This window comes from Rattus norvegicus, chromosome 16, assembly GCF_036323735.1.
Source record: "Rattus norvegicus strain BN/NHsdMcwi chromosome 16, GRCr8, whole genome shotgun sequence".
NCBI lineage: Eukaryota > Metazoa > Chordata > Mammalia > Rodentia > Muridae > Rattus > Rattus norvegicus.
Genome location: NC_086034.1, coordinates 87,454,743 through 87,481,435, shown reverse-complemented (window position 1 = coordinate 87,481,435; position 26,693 = coordinate 87,454,743). Strand labels below are relative to the sequence as shown.

At 42.0% G+C, this 26,693-nt stretch overlaps 1 protein-coding gene across 2 annotated transcripts; it reads right to left on the bottom strand.

The window, feature by feature from the left end:
• Positions 1 to 2,287: 2,287 nt before the first annotated feature.
• Arglu1 (arginine and glutamate rich 1) lies at positions 2,288 to 26,339 on the bottom strand. Of its 2 annotated transcripts, NM_001024972.2 has the most exons (4): positions 25,774 to 26,323; positions 19,771 to 19,996; positions 17,421 to 17,504; positions 2,288 to 3,146 (listed from the first exon to the last, which is right to left on the bottom strand). In NM_001024972.2, the coding sequence occupies exons 1-4, from the start codon at positions 26,112 to 26,114 to the stop codon at positions 2,982 to 2,984; spliced, it is 816 nt and encodes a 271-aa protein (NP_001020143.1). In that variant the 5' UTR covers positions 26,115 to 26,323; the 3' UTR covers positions 2,288 to 2,981. The 2 variants fall into 2 exon arrangements, 1 of the variants encoding a protein (NP_001020143.1); XR_010058287.1 differs by lacking the exon at positions 2,288 to 3,146 and having other exon boundaries at positions 17,446 to 17,504; positions 17,929 to 19,996; positions 25,774 to 26,339.
• Between the last annotated feature and the right edge of the window lie 354 nt (positions 26,340 to 26,693).

Here is a 26,693-nt window from a genome sequence, read left to right as displayed (position 1 = left end):
GAGCACTCTAGTACAAAAACAAGCACTGTGGTTTGCTTTAACAGATGGGGCTGAAGGGCTCTCAGCACACTGGAATCCTGCGACTCTGACCTGCTCTGCTGCAGTGCAAGGAGAGCAGCCCAATCATGATAAATGGCAACTAGCTACACGTGTATGGTGCTACGCATTAGCCAGTGCAAACCTACATTAAGGTGACTGTGTCCTTCGTCAGGACGACTCAACTCTAAAACCATCGGCATACACTTATGATGGCAAAGGAATCTAGGCCAGCTGAATGGCAGTCCAACCAATGGACAGGTAAAAGGGTTACTGCCAGGGAAACACTATCTGCATGTCTTGCCTTTAAACCGAATAGCAAGCATTTACCATACTTCTGGAGCTGGTGGTTAGTCCTGTCTTCAGCACCTCTCATGGCCAGTAATGCAAGGTGCACCGACCACTCTAGGTGAGAGGCAACTGAGGACAACTGTGATACCAGAGGCTTGGGCTAAAAGCAGGATGGGAAATGTCCAGTAACAAGGAGGCTCATAAAGCAAGCATGATTTGCACACACTAACTGGAATGGTACTAGACTCTGTGTTTACTTTACTTAAACTGACACACATGCCCGCACGCAAGCCTGCACGCAGTGATTAACTGACCTAGTCATTACTCAGAACGCAGCAAGCTCACTTACTGCATCCTAAGCGAAACTGTAGTCCTCATGTAATCACATAGGCTTCCCTTTCCCTATTTGAAGCATTAAAGAGTCCTCACACCAAGCTAATTTAAAGGTTTAGTTTATACAGTTGAGATTTCTGCAGACTCCACAATATTAATGGCAATAACTACAAATTTTAAATATTATGATAAAAATAAAGTCAATAATTCTATAATGCAAAGAATTTCAAGTAACTCAAGAAAACAAGACTGAATTAAAGGTGTACTTATATTTAGTAAGTTAGGGAACATCTGAACTGCTCAGAGAGTGGGGAAAATTAGCTTTTATAATATGTGGAGAAGGGCAGTGGGACAGATGAAGAAACAAACTACCACACTGCTATAGCACAGTAAAAGGTGGCTGCATTTACTGACAATGACACCCTCTTCCCTGTAGCCTGGGCCCAACAGCAATCAGTTACTAAGCACAGGAACAACCCAGTATATCTCGTGGAGTCTCCAACAGCAGACACTCCGTCACCTAGCAACTGATTTCTTTTCACGTGTGGCAGAAGAAACTGAGTGACAGGGTAAATGCACGAAAAGGCTGATCTCAAGTATCCGGAGCCCAGGCTACTCTTCAGATAGTGCTTAGAACGCTGGCAAAGCAAAAGCAACTTTTAAATAACACGTCCAAACCACGAACATGCAACTGAGAGCAACAGTGACTGGATTGAAGAGTCACGTTAAGATAATAGAGTATAGGAATCAGGAAATAATTTGAGCTAAGTTATGGCAAGAGATTTAGTTTTATAATCTATTCAGGTAAATGAAGCAGACATGTACGAGTACTAAGGTATCCTGTTCACTAAAACCTTCACACTATATACCTCATGCTTATCTTTAAAGATATTTAAAATGATTTCATTCTTCTTTACCACAGTGAAGAGTTGAAACTAAAGCAACAGCGGTTTCCAAAGCATGCAAACACAAAATAACGCACCAATTCATCGCAAGCAACATTTTCAATGAACAGGACGACCTGTCTCCGGGACCCTTGTACTCCACTAAGCCATCCCCACACATCTCAGATAGCATTTTATAGCCTTTCCTGGAGTGTCTTAACATTAGTAAACTTCAAACCAAAGACCAAATGAGGCAGATTCTATTGGGTTATATGTGAGTTTCCACATGCAAAAATACCCAAACAAAGCCCAAGCCCCTAAACCTAGTGAATTTAAATGGTTTTATCACCCCCCACAACATGCTAGGGTGAAGACTATTTTAGTCATTTTGAAAGTCCAAAGCCAAGTTCTAGCTGATGGTCCACCCTCTCTGAAAGTAACAATATTCCATAGTTTTAAAACATACTTTCTAGTGTTTATTAAGTATAATTTATATAATTTCTATAACAGAGGCACAGGTTTGGTATTTTCCAAAGATAATACTTGATGTTATAATTCTTTTATCAGCATAAAGTAGTGTCTGTAAAAATAGCCAGTGAGTACTAATTCACAAGTGTATGTGATGTACATAGAAACCCTGTGAAAAGTATAAACCAGAGGAGATACAGTACAGCTCTAAGGCTTCTAAAAGTAAACCACCCTTCGGATTTGACAGAACTTAAAAAAAAAATTGCTTAAACATATGAATTTAAGACTTTACTTTATTCAGCAAAATCATTTATTTACAGTGGGGAATGCTGGTTTGATTGTGTCAATGAAAGGAACAAAAGTCCGACAGACAGTACCGCACTGCAGGTGCTTCTGTAGCAGGTGACCAACTGTTTCCTTACCTGTTGTCAGGAACGTCAGAGCCACAGCATCACAAGGACACTGCTCTAACAACACACCACAGGTCCAGTAAAACCCTGGCAATTTTGCAATGCAATTACCAACTTTTTCTTTTTTTATAAATGCATAAAAAAACAAAAAGTCAGCAAAACCAGCATTATGACGTAGTAAACAGAGTATAACTCCGAAGTCAGTGGTCAGTGAACACCTTACCAGACCAGCTAGTCACCAAATGACCTGCTCTTCAGCAGACCCAACCAGTACAGAATCCCAACAGGTGCAAAGTACACCACTTCTAGAAGATAGCAATGATCTGATAAGGACTTGACTTAATGGAGGAAAAGAGGGAAAAATAAAGGGATTTGCAGAGCATAGCCCCTATTAGAACAAGCTAACTTTCCAGATTTTCCAAATTAAAAAAAAAAAAAAACAAAACAAAAACAAAAAAACAAAAACAAAAAAAAAATAAAAACAAAAAAACCACTTCAACATGAAGCTACAATACGAAGTTTTTTCATTTTTCTTTGCAAAAAGTTCAGAGTTTGCCATTCAATCCTGGGTTTTTAGTGAGAAGGACAGTTTTGGCCTGGACTTCCCCTTGCCCAGGATAATTTTTTGTTCTTCTTTTTGTTGACGCTGTCGTTCTTGTTCTAGTTTCATCCTTTCCTCATGAATCTTTCTTTGTTCTTCAACAATTCTCAATTGTTCTTCAGCCTGAAAGTTAAAGTACAGACAAGATCCGTCAGTCCTGTCTCTCAGTATCTCTCGCTAGCAGGTAATAACCTAAAAATCTATCTAAACATGCAGAGACCAGGAGAGGAACAATAACTGAGGGAAGAATTATTTAATTAATACTACATATTTCCTCTATTTCATTTATTAAAAATATTTTACAGACGTCATGCCTTGATCAAACTGGATTCTGTCTTGATATACCATGAAGATTAACAGTTACGTAAAGCCATGACACAGACTCAGTCCCAGGTATGGTATCTACTCAATTACTATACTTATAATCAGACATATACAAGAATTATAGCTAAAAATTCCCACTGTGCTTCTATATTAAGTCAACAGTGACCAAGAATTTAGCTAGGCAGCAGTGGATCTCTTGAATTCAAGGCCAGCAGTCTACAGAGAGTTCCAGGACAGCCAGGGCAACACAGAAAAATCCTGTCTGAAAAGATAAAATGAATTGTTCTAAGACCTGTTTTCTTGGAGAGAAATAAAATTAGCAAAGGTTTTGACCTAGCTGATTATAAAATGCTACCTAATTTCAAATCAGCAGCAGAGTTAATAGCACCTTCAATCTCAAGCAGGTGACTCACCACCTGCACGGCTCTATACAGCATTCCCGCCATCACCATGGAAAGTCAAGCTACTCTTCTCACCACTCTCCTACTAAATAAAACCTTCCCAAGAACCAACCCTTCCATCTCCTGGCTTCTCGTGAGTCTAACTTTACCCTTCTCCTAGAGGACATTAGGCAGCATTTAGCTGGTAATTCTGAATATTATGGTGGGAATGACACGCAAAGGGTAGAGGACAAGGATAATGCCATGACAGCCTGCACAACAAAGAATCCGCACCCGGAATCATAACAGTGTTGTTGGAAAGATTAGAAAGATAGGCTGTTTTAACCCTTGAATGTCTCCATCAGTTACCAGCACATGCTCCATTTTTTCCTGACTCTGACCTAAGCATGCAGTGTTGTCCTTTAACCCCTTCCATCTCCTTTCAAAGTTACATGTGCAGTCATTGCGTCTGCCTTATTTTACTTAAAGCTGTTTTAAAGATAGAAACCCCTCATCCACAGTGTCATACAAATCAGAATTCTCTGTTCATTATCACTCCTCTGGCCTAACAGTACTTTTTCAAGTAAAATGCAGTGTAGCTAGAAGTCGTCGGCAAAGGATGGAAATGACTATTGCTGTTATGGAACACAAAACGTGAAATTATGTCCTGTGGCTATCAAAATGGCAGTAGTGTTGAAGTGTGGGCCCGTAAGCATAGCTACAAGATGAAAATGGGAGGAACGTAGCAGCACTCAGGGTAGGCCAGATGCAAACTCCAGAGCAATGATGGCCACTGCATTCTCCGTCCTTCTAGGCAACTGCTGCAGTAGCCTGGCAAACCACGCACGCACTGAAGAGACCAGCAGCTCCCAAACTCTACAGACTTAGTATTTAAACTATTCCACCCTTTCTTTTTTTCCTTTTTTTTTTCCTTTTTTTTCTTTTTTTAATTAACTTGAGTATTTCTTGTATACATTTCGAGTGTTATTCCCTTTCCCCGTTTCCGGGCAAACATCCCCCTCCCTCCTCCCCTTCTTTATGGGTGCTCCCCTCCCCATCCTCCCCCCATTGCCGCCCTCCCCCCAACAGTCTAGTTCACTGGGGGTTCAGTCTTAGCAGGACCCAGGGCTTCCCCTTCCAGTGGTGCTCTTACTAGGATATTCATTGCTACCTATGAGGTTAGAGTCCAGGGTCAGTCCATGTATAGTCTTTAGGTAGTGGCTTAGTCCCTGGAAGCTCTGGTTGCTTGGCATTGTTGTTCATATGGGGTCTCGAGTCCCTTCAAGCTCTTCCAGTTCTTTTTCTGATTCCTTCAACGGGGGTCCTATTCTCAGTTCAGTGGTTTGCTGCTGGCATTCGCCTCTGTATTTGCTGTATTCTGGCTGTGTCTCTCAGGAGAGATCTACATCCGGCTCCTGTCGGTCTGCACTTCTTTGCTTCATCCATCTTGTCTAATTGGGTGGCTGTATATGTATGGGCCACATGTGGGGCAGGCTCTGAATGGGTGTTCCTTCTGTGTCTGTTTTAATCTTTGCCTTTCTATTCCCTGCCAAGGGTATTCTTGTTCCCCTTTTAAAGAAGGAGTATTCCACCCTTTCTTAAGCCCATCCTTTGAGGGTCAAGTTCTTTTCTCCCCTTTTCTAATTTTTAAGATCACATTTATTTATTTAGTACATAGGGGACACCACAGCACGGTTGAAGTCAGAAGAGTCCTATATGTTTACAGAAGTCAGTGCTTTCTTCCCATCACAAGGGTTCTGAACATCTAACAAACTCAGGCCATCAGGCTCCTTTACCCATCTTCTGGCCACTTCCTCTCATTTACTTGAGACAGGGTCTCATGCTGTAGGCCAGGCTGACCTCAAACTCATGGAATTGGATGGGAGCACTGTTAATGACTCCTAGGCTTTGTCCTGCCTGCTGTGCCCTGAAACAACCCATCAGCTGGCTCATGACCACCCTCTCACTCTTTGTAGAGGTATTTTCATCCCCACTGTCCCCACACTGGTTAAAGGGCACACACAATGTCTATGCACCTAAGATGCTGAGGCTGTTCACCCTGTACACCGTACTAAGACACCCCTCTGCCTTCAATTCCCCAGTGATCTCCATGGGAAAGACAATACAGCCGAACTTTCAAAATTACCACGCCCTGTGAGTGGTAAGAAAGCCACTAAAAACCTACCTACACCAAGTCATTCAAGTTGCTTGCTATCTTCCCTAGATTCACCAATGATCACAATATAAAAAGGGAGGTGGAGGGGAGATGGAACTATGGATAAAACCGCTGAGGAAAACTACAGTGCAGATTCTCAGAAACCACACATAAATGTCAAACAGGTGTTGCAGCAATACCTGCCAACAAGCTGCCTAGCTGACAAAGGGTGAGCTCCTAGTTCATCAGGTTAAATAGACGACATCCATGTTAACTTCAGACCTGAAACCTTCATGCTAACTATCCACATCAAATAAAGCACCTATTGGGGGTGCCAGCGCTAGAGACTGAGCCAAGGTGTATGTAGTAAAGCCTTTCCCCCCATGTGTGTTTGTATGCACTTGTGAAACCTCCAGCAGTTAACACCCAGACTCAATCCTACTTGAGTTGAGCCTAATAACCATTAGGATCTTGTGAATGAGTTGAAAAGAACAGCATTATTCCATGAAAACCCTTTAAAATCACAGATACAATTTTTAATTCCATCAATGTGTGACTGATATGCTGACTAAATGAAGAGCAGCTAGATTCAAAGCTACTTTATTAAAATTTACTCAACTACTTCAATTTCTGGGATTTTTTTTAATAAATGTATCTGTAAATGTGCAAAATTTATAAATATTATGTGTATACAAGCCAGGTCAGACTTGATGCTGTTCTCAATGACTTCTTTGCTCTGCCTTTGGGGCCACCTCTCAATGGGCCTGGTTAGGCCTGGAAGGCTGGGCTACCATAGCAAGCTAACAGGCCAAGGATATTCCTTGTCCTACCTACCCAGGCTGGGACTACAAGCCTGCGCTGAAGGATAGTGCTGGGGCTCAGCTCGGATCTTCACTTCAACAGCAAGCTCTCTGCTGACTGGGCCATGTTCCTTGACCCCCAGATTCATAATTGTACAAAGGTATCTACTTATAGTTTGGGGAAAAAAAAAACCATGAAGGCTAAATAATTTATAAAACACCTGTAAAACAATATTGAATACTTATGGAAAAACAGAACAGGGATGAAAGTGGTGGTGGAGAGATGGCTCAGCAGTTAAGAGTGGTGACTACTTTTCCAGAGGACCCGGTTTAGTTCCCAGTACCTACATGAAAGCCCACAACCACCTTTAACTCTAGTCCCAGAGAATCAGAGAAGTACTCAAAGACATAAATAGAATATTATTTAAAAGCAACAACAACAACAACAACAAAGAACTAGAGAGAGACTGTTCTGGGGTAAAGTGCTTGCTTTGCAAATATGAGAAGCTGAGCCCAGATCTCCAGCACCTGTGTGAGACGTTGGGTTCAGTAGGAGTGGAGTAAGAAGATCTCTGAGGCTCACTGGGCAGCCATAAGACACTGTCTACTTCTGGTCTCCTCGTGTCTGTGCCTGTGTGTATGCACTCATGCACATACACTTAAAATACAGAGAGTCAGTCAGTCAGTCAGTCAGTCAGTCAGTCTCTCTCTCTCTCTCATTTTTGTGTCTTATTTTTGTGTGATCAGGGGAAAATAAAACCATAATATATTTATATATGCTTGAACATGTATTTCAAGAACGCTGGAAAAACAAACTCACAATTTGAATGTCTCCTTTGAAGGTAGAGGATGGGAAGTGGATACATAAGGTTTAGAAGGAGGAACTTAACTGTGCTTAGTAACAAACTAAAAAAAAAAAAAAACAAAAAAAAACAAAAAACCACAAACACACACACACACACACACACATACACACACACAAAGACTTTGAATGTGTGTGATCACATTACACAAGCAAAAACTCAGGAGCAAAAATTTTGCTTTAGAGAATCATACTGCACTGAGCTCAAGTCTTCGCTTCAACTAGTTCCCAGTCTAAGATGCCCTTATGAACTACCTCATCTTGGGATAACCTAGCAAGGGGATTAATCTCCAGCACTAGAAGCACAATTAGAAGCCTTTCCTTTTTCAGTGAATTAACACATAAGCAGCTAGCTTCTTCACATTCCTTGGCAAATGGGATCCTTAAACACAAATTAGGCGAGCTCACCTTTCTTAATACCAGGCTCCCCAGTGATGGAAAGTTAGTTTGCTATCTAGTCTATCTGTGAGCCACACCAATACCTTTACTTGCTATGTATTTTCCCAAGCCCTGACTTCCTCTAATTAACTTCCCAGCCCAGCTGACACAACTCATCTTCTCCCCTTCTTGTTCCCTGTATGATGAGAAAGAGTGTTTGAATGGGGAAGAAAAAAGCACAATACCCACCTTACCCACAGAGGATTATTCTGTGGACATCCTGTGAGGCCAAGATTAGGGCCTACAGTGCAGTCATTATGACCACTGTGTCTAGTTAGTATGCCTAGACCTCTGCACCCCACTGCCTTACAGTAGCTGGTGAAAAGAAGTCACAGAGCTAAAAGCACCTGTCTTAGTGCAGGTCCTGGCTGCTCTTCTGTACCATCCAGTTTATCAGAGCTGACCACACGACATAATCAACATTCTCTTTCTTGGACTGACCAAACTCTAACAATCTAAAGGAAGAAATACTTATTATTCGTAATGATTAAAGGGACAAGGACTGAAAACTGCACCAATAGGCACCATGTCTTCTAGATTTTAAACCCTCTAAAGCATACAACTTGGTTGGCTCTGCTACTTGTACTTCTAATTCTTTTCCCCCACTGGAATATATAATATGTAAATCTGGTTTTTTAACAAGGGAATGTTTAAAAAAGAAATTAGTACTATGCATAGAAAGGCACATCCAGCCTTTAAGGGGTCAAGACAAATGGATCTTGAATTCAAGGTCACCTTCAGCTACAAGACCCTGCCTCAACACATATAAACTAAAACTGTTTAAAATGTGATCTGTTGGTCAAACTTTTATACACTTTTCTCTAAGTTTTCATATACAAGACTAAAAAAAAAAACAAAACACAGGTGGGTGTGGGGCGCCAAGCCTATACACAGGCTAAGACACAAGCACCTCAATTATGCTGACCCTGATCTTCCTGAGGAAAATGTTCCCCTCTCCTCTAGAGCATTAGTCATACCATCTAAGTGAACCCATGCTCACTGCTTCTACAACCTTTTCTCCTAAATCAGTTTGAAACTTCAATTCTAGATACTTTAGTAGATTTTGGATTGCCTAAAATAAGGGTTTAATGTGGGATCTGAACATTCTCTCACAGCTTCAAAGACTTTGTTCTATAACACTGACAAGAAAAATGATGTCTTCAGGGTTTTCTTTTGACTTTATGTGCTAACATTTCACATTAAGGGCTGGAGAGATGGCTCAGTAGTGAAGAGTACTTGTGTGTTACTCTTGCAGAGGACTCAGGTTCAAATCCCAGTGACCATAGGATAGTTCACAACCTTATCAATTCAGTTCCTTCGATCTAAATAAAACCCTCTTCTGACCCCAGGCACCAAGCATACATGCAGTGCACACATATACATGCATATAAAAGTGAATAAATCAAATAAACATTTATTCATTTCCTTCTAAATGCCTGCAGGCTTCCTTCAAGGCCTAGAACTCCCCACACACTCATATTCAGAAGGTCTTTTCCATCTTGTTCCCTCTAGGCACCACTTGGCAAGTTTGCCCATTTATCAATTCTCTCTAAAGCATCTAACTGCTACTGTGTGGACAGAAGACCATCTTCTCACTTTGTTTCTCTTCAAGTCACTCTGTGCAATGTCAACACACGCACCGAGATCTGAACACCTGCTTTTTATACTATGTTTCCAACTATATTAACAGATGGTTAATCTGTGTTTTCTTCCCTGAACTCTCATATAGAAAACCCACCCCTCATCCTGATTTCTTAGTCACTTCATTTCATGCTAAATTACACAGCTGGTGTCATCTCCTGAGAGGAATGTACACAGCACTATTATGTACCCTAACTATTATTACCTACTCTAAAATGGCTAAGTGACATTTTAGCCTATATTCTCACACCTTAAAGGTGCCCTCTAATTGTGTGATTTCCTGTGTCTACTGTATAAAATGAGAGCAGCAGGTTCTCAGCCAGCATCTTTGGAGCAAAGTCAACTCTCCAGCCTCTGGCTAGAGTAAGAATCTGTTCCATCCAACACTTACCTGTAAGGCCACTATCACCAAATGTCTGTTCACCTCCCATTAACAGTCCCAGTGGACACAGTCTGCTGTCTGTTCTCAGCCGCACCGACCTGACTTTCCTGTTAACTTAATGGACTCAGGAACTAAGTGTCCTAGCCCCCTCTTGCAGCTATACCAAAACAATGAAGACTGGGTAAACGTAAAAAAGGATTTTATTTCTCGGTTCCAGAGGTCAGTATTCAAGATGCTGGCTATCCAGTGAGGAGCCTATGACTACATCACACTACATGACAGATGAGCATTGACTAAGAGAGAGTAAGGCGGACTCACAGCCTCAAGACCTAAGTAAATTACACTTTATAAAGTGCTTCAAAGAAACAAGCATTCAAACAACAGCAGTTTCTAACTAAGTCGCCACACTGGAACCCCCTTCCCCACCACTCCTTTCATTCCTAAGCATCACTGAGATGGTCTGGGACCTATGCAACACATGCAAAAAGCTGTCTAGAGGTAAAACCTTTCTACCGCAAGTTCTTCTGTGACTTTGCAAAATGCAATACTTTGGTTTTCGTGTTTGGCTTTGCAGGCATGTGTGTGCATTGTAAGTACTCAGTACCCACAGAGGTCAGAGAAGGTAGTGAATCCCTTAGGTCTGAAGTTACAGAGAACTTTAAATGGTCAGGAGTTGAACCTAGATCCTCTTCCAAGTACAAAACTGTTCTTGCCCACTGTACAACTATCCAGCCCTTCCCCTTCTGTGATTACCTTTTGCAATCAGGGTAGCCTGAGATTCTCCTAAATAACCAAGCGTGCTAGTTCCTTTTAAAGTCATTTTATTCTTCAGCCTCTTTTTTTGCTATTTCCTATGAGGGCTGAGAAGCCTTACCTCCTACACTTGGTTTAGAATCCCTGTGAGTTCTACCTTTCACACAGCTGTAGGACACAACTTAGCTAGCTAAGGTCTTCCCTCTAGTTTCAAATAACACATTTTTAACACTTCTGAGCACTAAAGAAGCACCTGTAAATAATTCACATTTCTATAGTCTTAAAAAACACCAACAACTGGGTTGGGGATTTAGCTCAGAGGTAGAACGCTTGCCTAGCAAGCACAAGGCCCTGGGTTCGGTCCCCAGCTCCGAAAAAAAGAAAAAAAAAAAAAAAAAAAAAAGAAAGGAAAGGAAAAAAACCCACCAACAACTATGTATTTCCTATTATATGCCTCAAAATCTTCCAATTTCTGCACAATTCCAAAGGAAGCTTGATGCAAAACTTTATTCTAGAGTCTAAGTCAAAATGTGTTTTAGGGTTTTACTGCTCTGAACAGATACCATGACCAAGGCAACTCTTTTAAGGACAACATTTACAGGAGTAGCTGAAAGTTCTACATCTTTTCCAAAGGCAAATGGGAGAAGAGGTCTTCCAGGCAGCTAGGTTGAGGGTATTAAAGCCCATGCTCGCAGTAACCCATCTACTCTTAACAGGTCCACTCACAGTGACCCATCTACTCCAACAGGTCCCCACCCTCTAATATTGGCACTCCCTGGGCCAAGCATATACAAAACCATCATACTCCATACTCGTTGACCCCAAGAATCTTTATGTAGGTCATACCTACCCACAGCATAATAAATAATAGACTTAGTCCAATTTCCAAAGCCCCCGTAGTCTCGTCTACAGCAGTCTCAGCAATGTGTTAGAACCAAAGTTCAGGTCTCTACTGAGTGTCAACCAATCACTTAACTGTAATCCCCAAAGCAAGACAGGAGGAAACCAGCTGGGCAAAGTGCAAACTCTGCATCTCCAAGGCTGATGTCAAAGCAGTTTCAACTCCTTTTTCATCTGTGTTGACTGAAACAAACTGCTTTCTCCTGGGCTGGTTCCACTCCTTGTTAGCAGCTTTCCTCAGCAGATAGCCCACAGCTCTGGCATCTCAAAATTCTTGGGGTCTCAAAGGCAACTTTGATGTTCTAATGTCTGGGATCTACACATGATCTTCTGGGCTCCTCCAAAGGGCTGGCATCACTTCTCCAGTCCTGCCCTTTGTAGTACTCAAGCTCAGGTTGATCCACTCTCCGCTACTGCTGCTGTTCTTGGTGATCATTCTATGACACTGGCATCTCCAATACACTGGGGTCTTTCATTGCAACTAGGCTTCACCCTCTTACTGCCTCTTTTCATGGTGCCAAGCCTCAAATCCTTTGCATGACCCCTTCAGTCCTGGGCCGTCAACTCCAACTGATGTTGCACTTTCACCAAAAGCTTTCCCTGACCTCTCAGAGTGCCATCCTCAGCTGCTCTCCATGACCCATTTATGCCTTCAAAACCAGTTCTCCAGGGTGACTCTTACACATTACCAAGTTTATCTGCAGCAGGAGGTACAACCTTGGCTACATCTGGAACACAGCTTCTTTGTGCTCTCAGGAAATACCTCCCAGAAGATTTCATTCACCTCAGTTATGCTTTAATCACTGCTAATTTCTTAGCTCCAGCTAACCAGCATGAATTGTCCCAGTAGTCCCTTCTATTCTTGACTCTAAGGCCAGAGCCACATGGCCAAAGCTACTGAATTCTGCTGCTTGCTGGGGCTGGAACATGGCCCCTTTGTTCTACTACATTATTACCAGCTTTCTGTTTTCCAGCTCCTTTACTGCCTAAGCTTGTCTGTCCGGGAAATTGCTCTGTAGACTGACTTTGAACTCATGAGATCTGCATGCCTGTCTCCTAAGCACTGGGATTAAAGGTGTGATCCACCAAGCCCATACTTGCAGTTTTTCTTCACCTAGAACTTGCTCTGTTCTATGCTGGCCTTGAACTCAAAAATCTGCTTGGCTTTGCCTCCTGAAATTAAAGGCTTGTTCTACTATGCCTACACCTAAACTTTGCTGGGCAGGATCTTGCCCCAAGGTACTCCCTTAATTCAATTTAATACCCTTGAATATAGGATTTAGCTACATTTCAGTTCCTAGTGCCCCTTTTAATACTCAAACCATATGTTTAATATTTTTCCTTTCTAAGCTTGATATACTTGTTCAAAATTCTCTTCTTGAGACTTGTCCAGAGAACAAAGTCTGTTGGGCTTTTTTGAAACTTTCTTTGTTAAGGCATATAAATCTCTTTACCTTAGCCTCAGGTAGACTCTTCAGACAAGGGCAAAAGCAGCCATTCTTCACCAAAATATCACAAAAACAGTCTCTGGTTCACATATTAAATTTTTTCTCCTCTGAAACCTCTAGAACCAGTCTTCCACACTTCAAATCACCCGCAGAAACAATATCTTCCATATTCCTACTAGGATGGCCCATCAAGCCCCACTTAAAGCATTCCATGACTTTCCAAATCCAAAGTCTCAAAATCCACATTCTTCCAAATAAAAGCATGGTCAGGCCTATCACAACAATGCCCCAGTCCCTGGTACATTTGTGTTTTAGGGTTGTACTGCTGTGAGCAGACCCCACAACCAAGGCAGCTCTTATAAGGATAACATATATTTGGGGCTGGCTTGCAGGTTCAGAGATTCAGTCCAGTATCATCAAGGTGGGAGCATGGCAGCATCCAGACAAGTATAGTGAAGGAGGAGCTGAGAGGTCTACATCTTCATCTGAAGGCAGCTAGGAAGAGGGTCTTAAAAGTCCATGCCCACAGTGCACACGTACTCAGACTAGGTCTCCTAATGGTGCCCTAGATTAAACATATACAAACCATCCCAGCATGTTATCAGAAATGGGTTCTCTTGGAAGTGCCAGGAGGCCCTTGAATGCTTCTTGCTTCATTGCCTCCAGGGACATCTTCTAACCACATAAATCTTTAAATCCTCTTTTTCTAATGGAGATAAGATCTCCCTAATATATAGTTCTGGCTATCTTGGAATTGCTATGCATCACCATGGGCAGGTAAAAACATTTTGAAATCTCATTCTGCTATGTCCTTACTTCAGCTTCTCTGATATATGTCATGAAGTCAAAGACAAACCTCCCTCTACCTTACACTTAAAAGGACACATGTGATGATATATAAGAAATAACTGAGAGCCGTCTTGTTCTTATGATAACTCAACCACACGTGATGATATATAAGAAATAACTGAGAGCTGTCTCGTTGTTATGATAACTCAATCACACCAGCAAAAAGCACTCCTCGCTATTCTGGCCATAGAAAGCAACATCTAAACATTCTAAGAACTAGGTATGGGGTCATGTGCACTCAGAAGTAAAACAACAAAACCCTACATTTTCCTCAGAAGTCTTTTCATAGGTATCCATTGCAAAGTGACCGATAATTTCTATTTGAGTGCAAACATCTTTTGACTTTCAAACATGGGATTTCCAACTTCTCACACTGTGATAAACTCACAGAGTAAGAAAAAAACAAAAAGTGAAAGTGACTGAGGAAAACATGTAGTACATCCTTTGGTTTCCACTAGTGCATGCACATTCAAACACACAATAGAAACAAAATTCTGCATTAATAACTCAAACTATTTTAAGACAGCTGGTTGTCAATTCAAGATCAAAAACTAGGAGTGTACCTGCTTATCTGTGTCTTTCACTCTTAAGAGAAAGTACTGTGTACAAATGCAGTTTACTCATATAAAATTTACAAAATACATTTCTGGAAGCAGAATTTAAGGTTTGTGGTATATACCTACGCATTTAAGCATTTTTTGAACCTTGCATATTCCCAAAATAAACCCACAGCATCACCATGTAAATGTTTCCATCATTCTATATCTTACAATAAGTAATCAATAACAATCAATACAGAATATTTCCTAAAGAATAAAAAATTTAGCCAGGCGGTGGGCTCACGCCTTTAATCCCGACATTCTGGAGGCAGAGGCCAGAAGATCTTTAAGTTCAAGGCCAGCCTAGTCTACAGATAAGGTTCACAGACAGCCAGGGCCACACAGAGAAACCCTGTCTGAAAGGGAAAAACAAACAAGCAAGTAAACAAACAAAAAATCCCCAAACCATAAAAACTCATTTAATTTGGAACTGGACCTCACCAAGAGGAAAAAAGATTTCTTTTCTACAGATGTAGATCTATTTTCTAGAAACTACAGTAGTTAATTTATCATATCATATGTAGTTATATGAATGTTTCTAAGTTCTTATCAGGAAGCTGGTCTTTTCAATTTTCAAAATTGGTTACCCTTCCAGAACTGTAAGTTCAAGGTCCACTGTCTCCTCAGAGCACTTTCTTTCCTGGCCTGCCTCTTGTTCTCACACACATCCTTCTTGGCAGGCTGACTTACACACACAGACACATAGACACATAGACACACAGACACACACAGACAGACACACACACACAGAGACACACGCACAGACACACAGACACACAGACACACAGACACACACACACACACACACACACACACACACACACACACACACACACCCCACCTCCGGTCTATAACTATTCTCAGATTCCACATCCCTGACTTACCTCAATGCCTTGGCTGTTTTACTTCTTTACCCTCTTATGTGCCTTCTATCCAATGCCTAACTGAGAAGAGATATCTCGTGGGAGGCTCCTGGACACCACCCCACCACAATTAGGTCAATTATATCCTATTATCCACACCACTTAAAGATTCCTGGTTGTTAACTTTTCTTTCAATCAGCTGTCGCCTCAATAAATATGTTAAATGACTTACAAGAACATGATTCCTTATCTTCTTTCCAAGCGACTTTTGCCAACATAGGTTTTATAGGTTTTAGTGCATGGTCACCTCCTCAGCTACATTAGTTCCTATTTCTTTTTCTTACAGCATATAAACAAGCATATTCACTACATATTCCAGCAGGTACAGCTGCTGCTTCAACCAGACAAGCACCATAGTTGATGCAGCTGAGGACATTCCTGTGTTTGCAAGGACCTATTGCTTCCCCTTCCCTTCTCAGGTGCTTAATTTAATAGCTTCAGTGCCTTGTATCAGACATTCCAGTAAACAAAGAGCATCAAAGCACAAAGCACATAAAGGGTCAATGTTGAAAAAGCTTTAACTTGCCCCTGCCCTCATCATCATGTACAGTTCATCTTTGACTCTCCCATGAAGGACAGTCCACTTTCTACAAACAAAATTTTCCTCACCAGCCATTTCTAACATTATCACACTGACCATAAATGGGCTAGATATATCTAAAGTTTTCACCAAAGTCACCAGAAGTCCAGGTATTCTTCCACTGACTTTACTGTCATCATGTCATAAGAATGATGTCACTCCCTACAGTCTATGAGCAGACATCTATAACTGCACATCGACCCACAAAGAGAAAACAAGGCATTAGAAGGTCTACAGAAACCTGACTTCATGAACAGACTTAAAAAATGAAAACTCTCTCACACACACCCCCTCTCCCCACCCTACCCCCACTACCGACAACAAAGAAACTAGAGGAAACATATTCCTCATATGGATGACTAACAAGGGTAGACCCACACCAAGGTGAGACTATCTAAACCCATTCACAAGCCGAACCTAAAGCAGTCCTCATAGAAATAGTTCACAATCATATTTCTTTTCTGAAATGTCTTTTCGTCACAAACCAGACTTATTTACCCTTTCAAAGTTCAACCTCCCAAATCTGAAATAAAATGTCCCCTTTCTTCCACCTGCAGTAGGACACTCCATGCATGCTCTAGTACTAAATACCCTTCTGAACAGTCAGTGTTTACGGAGAATCAACCTGCTCTTCCCCCTAAACGTATGTCTCAGCAGCAAATATGTCTCTTGATCTTGTTATTTCTACTGCATTCAATTCAGACTTCTCTAGAATCTCTCTTGGGTTGTTCGTACACTCACAGGCTTGTTATCTTTCTTGGGGTTTTGAACTACTTACATTCAGGCTCTCCTTGTATTGGCCGGTTTTAGTTTTTAATTGATCTACATTTTACACTATGAAATAGTAAATTATTCTCTGTACTTCTGTTTAGATTATAAATTCAGAAGAAGTAAAATATGTGAGTTGGTATTAGCATACCTGGAATTCTAGCACATAGGAAGTAGAGCAGAAGGATCAGGAATTCAAGGTCAGCCCAAGATATATAAGACCTAAGGTTGGGGGCGGGGGGTGGGGTGGGGGATGATGGACTGTTCTTTGATCAAATGTACAGTCTTCCTTCTGTCTAATGATGGAGTGCTTCTGTGTCAGCTATCAAAAGAACCTGGGTGTTTTGCTTTTTTCCCCCTGATGGTTTCCAGGCCTAAGAAAGGTTAATAAGGTTAAGACTGAGTGAGATACTAGGAACAGAGTAGTATATCTCCCTCCAGGAAATGTTTTAAAGCACTGAAAATGTCATAACTCTCTCCAAAACTCAACCTCAAAGTCCTTAAAGTAGCCTCCTCAAGTTTGCCTGATGACTCAGTACAAATCCAATCAGTCTGGAAGACCCCACATGACACCTCCCAAAAGCACAGGACTCACCAGTTTGGCCTGTGCTTCTGCGATTTTCCGGTTATTTTCTTCTAATATCCGCTCCAGTTCCTCACGCTTTGCTCTCTCTTCCTCCTAAAGGGGAGGACATGTTACAATGTTAGAAAAATAAAGTGTTTCCCTCTACAGCAAATATTTACTAATCCTCCTCTCAATTCTGTTGATCTGACTTACAGGGTAGCTTTACAGCTACCTTTCTGTCTGACAAATGATAAACTGTGCAGCCACTAAACAGTTGGTTTCTAACACTAGATTTAAATCATCCCTCCCAGTCCAAAACAGCAACCGACTAAACCCTCCCTAGTAGTCTCCGGGCAATTATTACTAATACTTTAATATCACACAAATCAACAAGGACAACTACAAAACTGGATAGTATTTACCAAATTAAAAATATATATAAAATATAAATAAAGTGAATATTTGTCTCACCAATTATGGATACCTACGTATTCTTTACCTATACTCCTTTAATCAGCATTAAAAGTTGAGTATTTACTGTCTTGTCCAGTGTCCTGCAGAGTGTGCTCCTCGGCTGCCATACGCGCCAGCTTCCTCTTTAAATGATTTGTACTGTTAGCTTGGCAATACCTGCATCCGCAGCTCAACCATTTATAAAGAAACAACATACAAGGAAGGCTGAGCTGAGGAATGCAGAGGTTTATGGTAAGAAGGAACAAAAAATGTAATTCATCATTCCTAAGGCAAACAATTAATAAGAAAAATACATTTACTGTTAGTGGAAAATACAAATGGTAATCCGTACTAAGGACTGCTTCCATGGGGCATGGACTGAACATCAGATGTTGACAATCACTAAAGGCAGCTTATACTGTTCATCTACAATCTGCACTGAAATTCAGGAATCCGGGGGATGCACAGTCAGGAAATAAAACTCTGTCATTTCTTTTCTTGGAGAATTTAATGAAGTTTTATAATGCAAGCTATATGAAGATTGCTTGATGGTTTGGGCAGTGTTCAGATCACAGCAGACATACTCAAATGATTTTAGTATTTGGAAAGACTTATCAGAGGATTGTGTCCGTGTTAAAAAAAAATGTTAATATGAAACAAAAAGCAAATGAAGAGAAAAAAATCTTGCTATGATTAATAACTCGCTACAAGATAGCACAATTACTCCAAAAATATCTCCATTATTAAGGGCATTGATATAAATAAAAATACCATACACTGAATTTTAGTCTGTGAAACCAACTACAGACAGGTCTATGTAGTTAAGACAGGACAAGGGAAATGCACTGTACAAGCAAAGCTTACTAGAAAGCAGAGACTTAACACAATGTCAACTTGTCCACAGTAACGCCAGGATGAAAAATGACAGTAAGTCATGTGTTTAAGCCGAATATTTACAAATTTATGTCCAAGAAAACATTAACTACAGATTCCCTGTGTCACACAAATGGGATCTGTGTATTTATTAACAAACTGTGAATGGACACTCAGGGCTGGGAAGCGATCAGCCCTGAATGCTTCTGTGACTTTCGCCACACTTTACGATCCTGGAGTAATCAGTGCAAACAAGCCATAAAGCTTCAGTAGCAAATTACTGTCTCACAGAAAGACATTTTCAACTTCTGCTCCAGCTGCTGATAAAACAAATCATGTGTTTAGCTTGACTCCAGACAAGGACAACCTGTTCCTTCAAAACTCTCTAGAGAAAAAAAGGAGTTGTTAGTAGGTACTTTAAAAAAATAAAAATAAATAAAAAAAGATGAACAATCTGGACATTTTTCCTTAAAAGATTCCTTGAAACACATTAGGAGAATGGAGGGCCTTATAATCAGAATGCTAGAATTAGTCCACTGTGTTGAAAGGATCAAGGGAGGGGATGAAGGATAACAGAAGGAAAGGAATAGTGAGAAAACCTACGTACAAAAGCAGGTGCTGTCACTCAGTGTCGGGCCCTGCTCTCTGTAATCTGACTGAGGGCAAAAGCCTCTCACAGTCTAGGTAGCAGTGATAACAGAGAAGAAAGTGCAACCGCAGGAGGATCTGTAGCCTTTTCCCTTTACCACGCCCTGGTCCCCCACCCTCCCAAAAAAGAATGTAGTCCTGCAGCCATGGCAAAAGTTTCAAACACTTCTCAAATACGTAAGCCAGTTCCATTGATCAAAAATATCCTTGAATAAGTTTTAAGAGAGTAACTTTTAAGTACCAGTCAGCACTTCTGGCTAAAATTATCTTTCGCAGCAGCCACGTAAGTTTAGGTGAGAAAGGAATTAGGTAGTTGCATTCCATCTCGCTCTGCACTGAGCAGGGCGCAGCTACACTGAAAGTTTTGCCATGGACTGTCTCTACTTTCCAAACGACCGAGCGTTACCTCTCTAGCTTTTTGTGCTGCAAGCTCAGCTTGTCTCTGTCGCTCGAGTTCTTCGAGCAACTGCTTTTCCATGATGCGTTTGGCTTCTTCAACCCTTCGGAGAACTTCTCGCTCAATTTCATCCTTCCTTTTCTCCAATTCTTCTTCTACCCTTTTTGCTACCAATTCTTCTACTCTTCGTGCTGTTTCTTCCTCAATGAGTTTTTCTTCTATTTCCTGCTGCCGACTAGCAAATAAAAGTAGAAAAGACAACTTAATATTTTAAAGAACATAAGAATTAAAACTAACTTTAAGCCTACTAAATCAAAGTGTCTCATTTCTTATATCCTTAATAATTATACAGCTTATTTTCACATCACATTAAAAAAAAAAAAAAAAACAGAAGCCAGGATAATACAGAAATTCAAATGAAGATAAAAATCTTGGGGGTGGGATCCAGACATTCTAAATAGCGTAGTTAGCACAAAACAAGAACCTGAATTATTAGATTTAGGAACCATAAACCTGAAACAGCAATCAGCTTCTGCTAGAGTCAATGATGATCTTAAGTCACTCTATCCAAGGTTGAGCTGTAGAAAGACGCATTCACTTTCCCTACTCCTTACATAAAGGGCAGACAACAGAGAGACTACCCAGTCAACAGCACTGTGGCCTTTACCTCCTTGAACATGTTTTTTAAGTTGTTCTAGAGGCCAGAATAGAAAGGTAAAAATATATTATCAAAGCTAAATAAAGTATATTACTATTCTCATTATTTTAATCCCACTCAAATAGTGTGCTTATAGACTGGAAATAAAATTTTCTCTAAAAACATCTATCAAAAGACTATCATGGAAAAATTGCACATTTTGATTTGGTCCCATACATCTATTTTGAGGTTGGTAAGAGGAAAAACCTGAAATGATTTTCCATTTTTATTTGGTTAGATGTTAAATGATAGTATTTTGGATACTATATAACTGGAAGCATGTTAATGCTACACTGATCTTTTAAATATAGCTACTAGCAAATATTAAGATACCATTTTGATCATATCATGTTTCTACCTAGCACTGGGCTAACCAGTATTTTGTACAGAATGAACAAATTTAAAGGTTCTTAACGATACATCTAAAACCAAAAGAGGCCAATTTACTAACACTTCCCCCCAAACTATCAAATTAACAAAACAAAAATAACTTACAACTTTCACCTTTAGAATCTATCTGACATAAATATGTAGGAGAATCATTCAACTTTGTGACCCTTAAGCACTCTGATACATTGTGACTCAATTCCTACCCAAGGGCTTTCAGCTCAACCCATCATTTCAGTCTCTACACTTTCCTCTCTCTCTTTACCAGAGAGAAAAAAAAGACAGAACATCTAAGTCTGGTTTTCCTCAAGGTCCTAGTTATTTCCAACACTGTGAGGACTTATTTGTATCTTTAATATTTCCTTCCCAACTACAATTTTCCAACAGAATATGAAAACCTAAGGTTTAACCCCCCCCCACTTCCTATGGGATAAAGAACTAATTAGCATAAGCCTTTTGTCAATAGCCACGTGGTAAGAATCAGCAGATATCCTCTAAAGGACAGTGACTAGAGATCTCTACTCAGTGGCAATCAATACAGAATAGTTCTGTCTACCGAAAGGGAAAAAGAAGATGAAATGAGACCTTAGACTGCACTATGGGCTACACAAGGATAGTAACAAAGACACACCACTGCGTACACACAAACTTTCAGTTACTTCTATAACATCAGTTAAATGTAGTAAAGCCTAAGGAACTCAGCTTCATATCTTCAAAAACTCAACTCATCAGGGTGAGGTGGAGCAGAGTGCAAAGTACAGAGGGAATAATGCAGCTTCCATCAAGATTCAGGTGAGAGAGAGGCTAGAAGAGGGAGCCAGGGAGCAAATAAAAGCCCTAGGAGAGCTCATCAGCAAGACACAAAGCTCTCACTCACTTTAACAAGAATTGGTGAAAGTGCAAAAGACTCACTCCTTCTTGGGGCAGTCAAGCCATCCCTAAGCAATACAGCAAGAGCCAAAGCAGCTTTAACTGTCAGCTCTGGCAGTCTTCATTCCCAGTGATCACACCAACCAGAGGGCAGATGACTGGCATGAGTTTCTGAACGAAGGTGTCAAGGTTATCTAACTGCAGCTCAGAGACTTTAGTCTACAGCAGTGCAGGATAGGAACTGGCAGCCCCCTTTTTCAATAGGGCTGCTGGTCTCCCTTTGTTCCTGGGGGAATTGCAAGGCACCCCAGCATGCCTCTGATAGCCTCATTTATGCACCCTAAATGAGGAGTGGGAAAGGTCAGGGCTTCTCAGCACTGCTACAAGCCTCACAGAACATAACTTTGATTGTTATTCTCAATAAGATTAAAAAAGCATCTTCAGGATCCAGAGATAAATACTGAATCTCTTTCAAGAATCTGTGGCAAAAAAAAAAAAAAAGGTAAAGTCCATATTATCTTATTCCCTTTCTACATAAAGTTCAGAAAACAAGCAGGCACATAGACTATCAATTTAAGTACTAGTGCATCTTCACTGCTGGCCAAAGTTAACGGGAAACTAACAATACCACCACCATCAGGCCAACCCTTCCATTAAACCAACAATCTTTCTCCAAAAGGGAGCCAAAGCAATTCTGGTCGTGACCTTACAGAAAGATTCACAAGGATTCTCTGAAGCCTATCCTCAGGAGCTGCTGCTCTCAGTGCCAGGATGCCCTGTTCACTGGTTCCTTGGGAAAGGGGAGGGGAGGTTGCTCTTCCTTGCCTTTCTCTAATCTTTGTCTCGACTCATCTGATGAGCACAGAGCTTTGCTGAGAATCTCCTAGGACAAGTTACTGAATCAAGATCAAGGTTTTATCAAGTGGCACCAGGTCCTCATTTCCTCACGTATTTCAAAGATGGTAACTGATTAAATAAACCAAACCAGGGATGGCACAGTTCTTTGGTAATGCTAAGTGAGGCCATGGCTTGCTATGCAGAACTGATGCTGTATTTTAAGGCATCCTTAAAACAAGGGAACTCAGCTCTTGGAACATCCAAGACTTGCAGTAATTACTAGTAAACACTAATTACTTCATACCTAACAAGGTACTAAACACTGGGCCTACCTGGTGTTCATGTAGCATCCCATTATTTAAAACTCCTGATTCTGAGGTAAGTTAGTCACTTTAATGAACAAGATGAATGTTGCGGTGACATAATGAACCTTAACAGACCCTAAAGCCAATGGGCTTCAATCTTTTGCTGCCCAGCAGTTTCTTCCAGGACAAAGATGAGGCAAGGATGGAAAGAGAACCAATACCACAGTGAGTGAAAGAGGTCTTTGTGCTTGCTCCATCATTGTCTTAAAAGCTCTAAGTTCCAAAAATACAGATTCATAGAGTAAAACGAGCTCTGCTTATTTTCCTAAGAATCATGAGTTCCAGTTCATCTGGGATACTCACTCAGGCTCCTGATTTGTAATTGAGATAACATTAAGAATTGAAAACTCACACGCCACTAACTGGAGGAAATTCCTAGGCCAATGGTATGTTTTGAACAGGTTGTTTGCTACCTATTTTTTCCAGCAATTAATACGACTTAAAAGAATACCTAAGAAATGTTAATATTGGTATAGTACTTGGATGAGGGATCACGACACTTGGCCAAGACCCTAGGACAAGAGGAAGATCTGATTCAATTTTAAGCCATGCGAATTAGCTCAAAAATGTGAATAAATGTAAAGGTCTGCCTTTTAATTATGTTATTGAATTACTTTAATGAACTAAGATTATAATTACTGGATTCCTTCTTGAATTATTCAGCAGGCTATGCCTGCAAGCATGGTCAGTTATACTCAGTAACACTGACTGACCCACTCTCACGCCAAGCACTAAGTACTTGATAGCATCTCCAATCTTCATGATAAAATGGGACTCCATTTCAGACAAACTCAGATGATTTACTTAAGGCCTCGGGATTATACTAGTCTCCAATTATCAAGGCAATTAACTAGTTCAACCCAACAGATGATTCTTGTTTTACTTTGTCTTCAATCTAGCCCCAGACTCCATGAAACCGTCCCAGGCACTCATATACATATGCCATTAGTGTTGCCATGTTCCACCCTGGGCTTTTCACTGCAAACACACATTCCCCAGGTTCAGTCCTGGAACCACCTGCTCTTCCCTCTTTACATAGTCCCCACAGCTTCTATCTATTCCCCAGGTACATCATCCAAGTAAAGCCCTGTCACCACCTCAGTCAGCTCAACGTTTTTATATACAGAACCAGAACCTAGGTGTGCCAAGGGCAGACTCTGCTTTTCCCTCTCAACTACACTGCTTGGCAGGCTGGCCTCATTTTAGGCAACAGAAAGCAAAGAATGGTAAGTTGCAGCAACAACACTACAAACATGACAGCTAACTCCGATGCTTTGCCTGTGACCTACACTCAACTGTATGGACCCCAAATACTTTTTCAGTCAGCTCCTTTTCCATTCCAACAACTGCTCTTGACCATTCCCTCTACTTACCTTCCTTCCATTCTGTTCTCTGAGAGACTCAGGAAGACAGCTTACTCCTTTGGTCCACATATACACTACAGGTCTGACAGCCTCACCATCTCCTACCCTTCATTCTTGGCAAGTTCCTCACAACTAAATTTACTACTGTATTATTACCTATCAAATGACTGAACTAGACCACAATGTCAGAAGGAGCAAATCAATCATCTATCAACTACACCTACTATAGCTCCTGGAACTTATTAAAGGCTCAGTAAATACTAGCAACTAGCTGAACGAACAAGCCAACAAGTATCTGTAAACAGACAAACTACTTGCCCTCATTCCCAAGGCTCCAAGATCATTGTGTTCTCAGTGTATTCTCTGCAGGACATCAGACCACATTGGAGCAGTGTCTAATGGACACGCAGAATCTAGTACTAACACCACATTGGAGCAGTGTCTAATGGGCACTCAGAATCTAGTACTAACATTGCTGCCAGAATTTCCTTTCCCTAGTGGCATCATTTCATCCTATGCTGCCCATGTGCAGCGTGATGATTCTAATGAGTACATCAAGTTTCCTTTGTTTCCACGTGGAGAATTGTCTCAACTGTCACCCACATCTTTTTCTATGTTCTACCAGACTACAGACTTGTTCCAGACCCTAACAGGATTCTGTGTGGCCAAGGTGTACTGAGAAATAATCTGGTAACGGTACAAGTCAAAGCTCCAGTTCTACTTACAGAATTAGCTGTGCTCAATCCCTTACTCCTAGGGACTTCTGGAAAACCTGCCTACCACAAAATCTGCCATCTACTTTTTACAGAAAATAGAAACCCCCTACACAAGTCATATACCCGGACTACCCAGTTCCTGCTTCATAACCACTTACTCAAGTCAGTTGAGAACTCCGGAAAAGATGGCTGGCTTAACAGGGAACACATGTTTAGTATTATTGCTCCACGTGGCGGGGGCAATGAGCACATCTAAAAGGAAAAGGTACTTCACAACGTACAAGTTGACTCTGGTTGGGTCATCAACACCTACTTTTACATGGAAAGACTCCTCAGTCAAAACCACGTGATCTTTACCCAAATTTCAAGTTAAGTCCCCTGACGGTAACTGGTTTTGCCCAATGTGAAAATTTCGGTTTTGGGTACTCCGAAACTAGAAGCATTTATGCAGGCAACAGCAGGATCAAGTATGCTCACTACCGAGACTGAGGCTAAGACAAAAAGCGGGGTCGAAGGCACCCCAGGTGTCCACTGGAAGTTGTGCATCTGTCTTTGTACGACTGAATAAAAGGAGGTTCAGGAAGAGCCCACACTGAAGCAAGGCGCACAACCCTGCGGACACCCTCACAGGTACCCTCCACTCCAACGCCCCAGGCCCAGAGATGCGCAGCCCCGCCAACCTCCCGCCTCGCGCCCTCAACTCCGACTTCCGGGCCGGCGCTCCCGCCCCACCAGCCCCAAGCGCACCCTCGCGCCTCCAGTCGCGCGCCCCTCACATTTTTCGCTGTCGCTCGAACTCCGCCTTCTTCTCCTCCTCCTCCCGTTTCTGCTTCTCGTCCAGGCTGCTGCGCTTGCTCACCGTGCGCCCGAAGATGTCGATGCGGTCGGGCGGGGACGAGGCGCGCTCCCGCTCGCGCCGGGATGCCGCCGCGTTGGTGGAGCGCGAGCGGGAGCGCGACTCCCGCCGCCGGTTCCGTTTGCTCTCCCGGGACTTGGAGCGCTTCCGCACCCGCTCCTTGTCCCGCGAGCGCGAGCGCGAGCGGCTGCGCTTCTTGTTGTGCTTGGAGCTCTTGGTGTGCTTAGAGCGGGACGAGCTCCGGCTCCGCGACCGGCCCATCCTCGCGCCGTGCGGCGCCCGCCGCCTGTCGCCCGCTGCCCGCCGCAGGCCGCCCCTCGCCGCTGGGAAGCGCGGCCCCCAGCCCGCGGACCCTCCGCCTCGCCCCAAGCGCACCCGCCACGCACACGGCCGCCTCCGCCGCGAAGGCCTAGCAGGCCTGGCCCGGAGTCCCTAAGATGGCAGCTGTGGCAGCACCGGCCGCCCTTCCCACAATGCCCCGCGCCGAGCGTGCCGGCACGAGCCCCGCCCCCGGCGACGTCGCCTAGGCGGGTCGGCGAATGTGACCGAACACGCTCGGCTCTTTCCGCCACCGCGTGGAAACTAAAGCCAAGAGTCCTGGCCTTTCGCTACTACCCCCACAAGACCCACAAAAACCTTAGGAGTTAGAAGATATTAATGATGAACCTTGGCTGAAAGACAATACGGTCCGAGTAATTGGTAAAGTCGTGTTGTTTACTTAGCCAGCATTAAGAATATATCAATTGTGAGCCGGCTATGCCCATAATCCTAGCTCTTAGAAGACCGAGACAGGAAGATCAGTTGTTCATGGTCAGCCTTGGCTATTAGTAAGTTGGAGGC

What these genes read in the sequence shown, in the direction of transcription:
- Arglu1 (NM_001024972.2), bottom strand. Translation starts at nt 26,114, where the DNA reads ATGGGCCGGTCGCGGAGCCGGAGCTCGTCCCGCTCTAAGCACACCAAG. An exon ending in CAGCACAAAAAGCTAGAGAG is followed by an intron (nt 17,505 to 19,770) that starts GTAACGCTCGGT and finishes CCTCCCCTTTAG; the next exon opens with GAGGAAGAGAGAGCAAAGCG. An exon ending in CAGAAGCACAGGCCAAACTG is followed by an intron (nt 3,147 to 17,420) that starts GTGAGTCCTGTG and finishes TTTAACTTTCAG; the next exon opens with GCTGAAGAACAATTGAGAAT.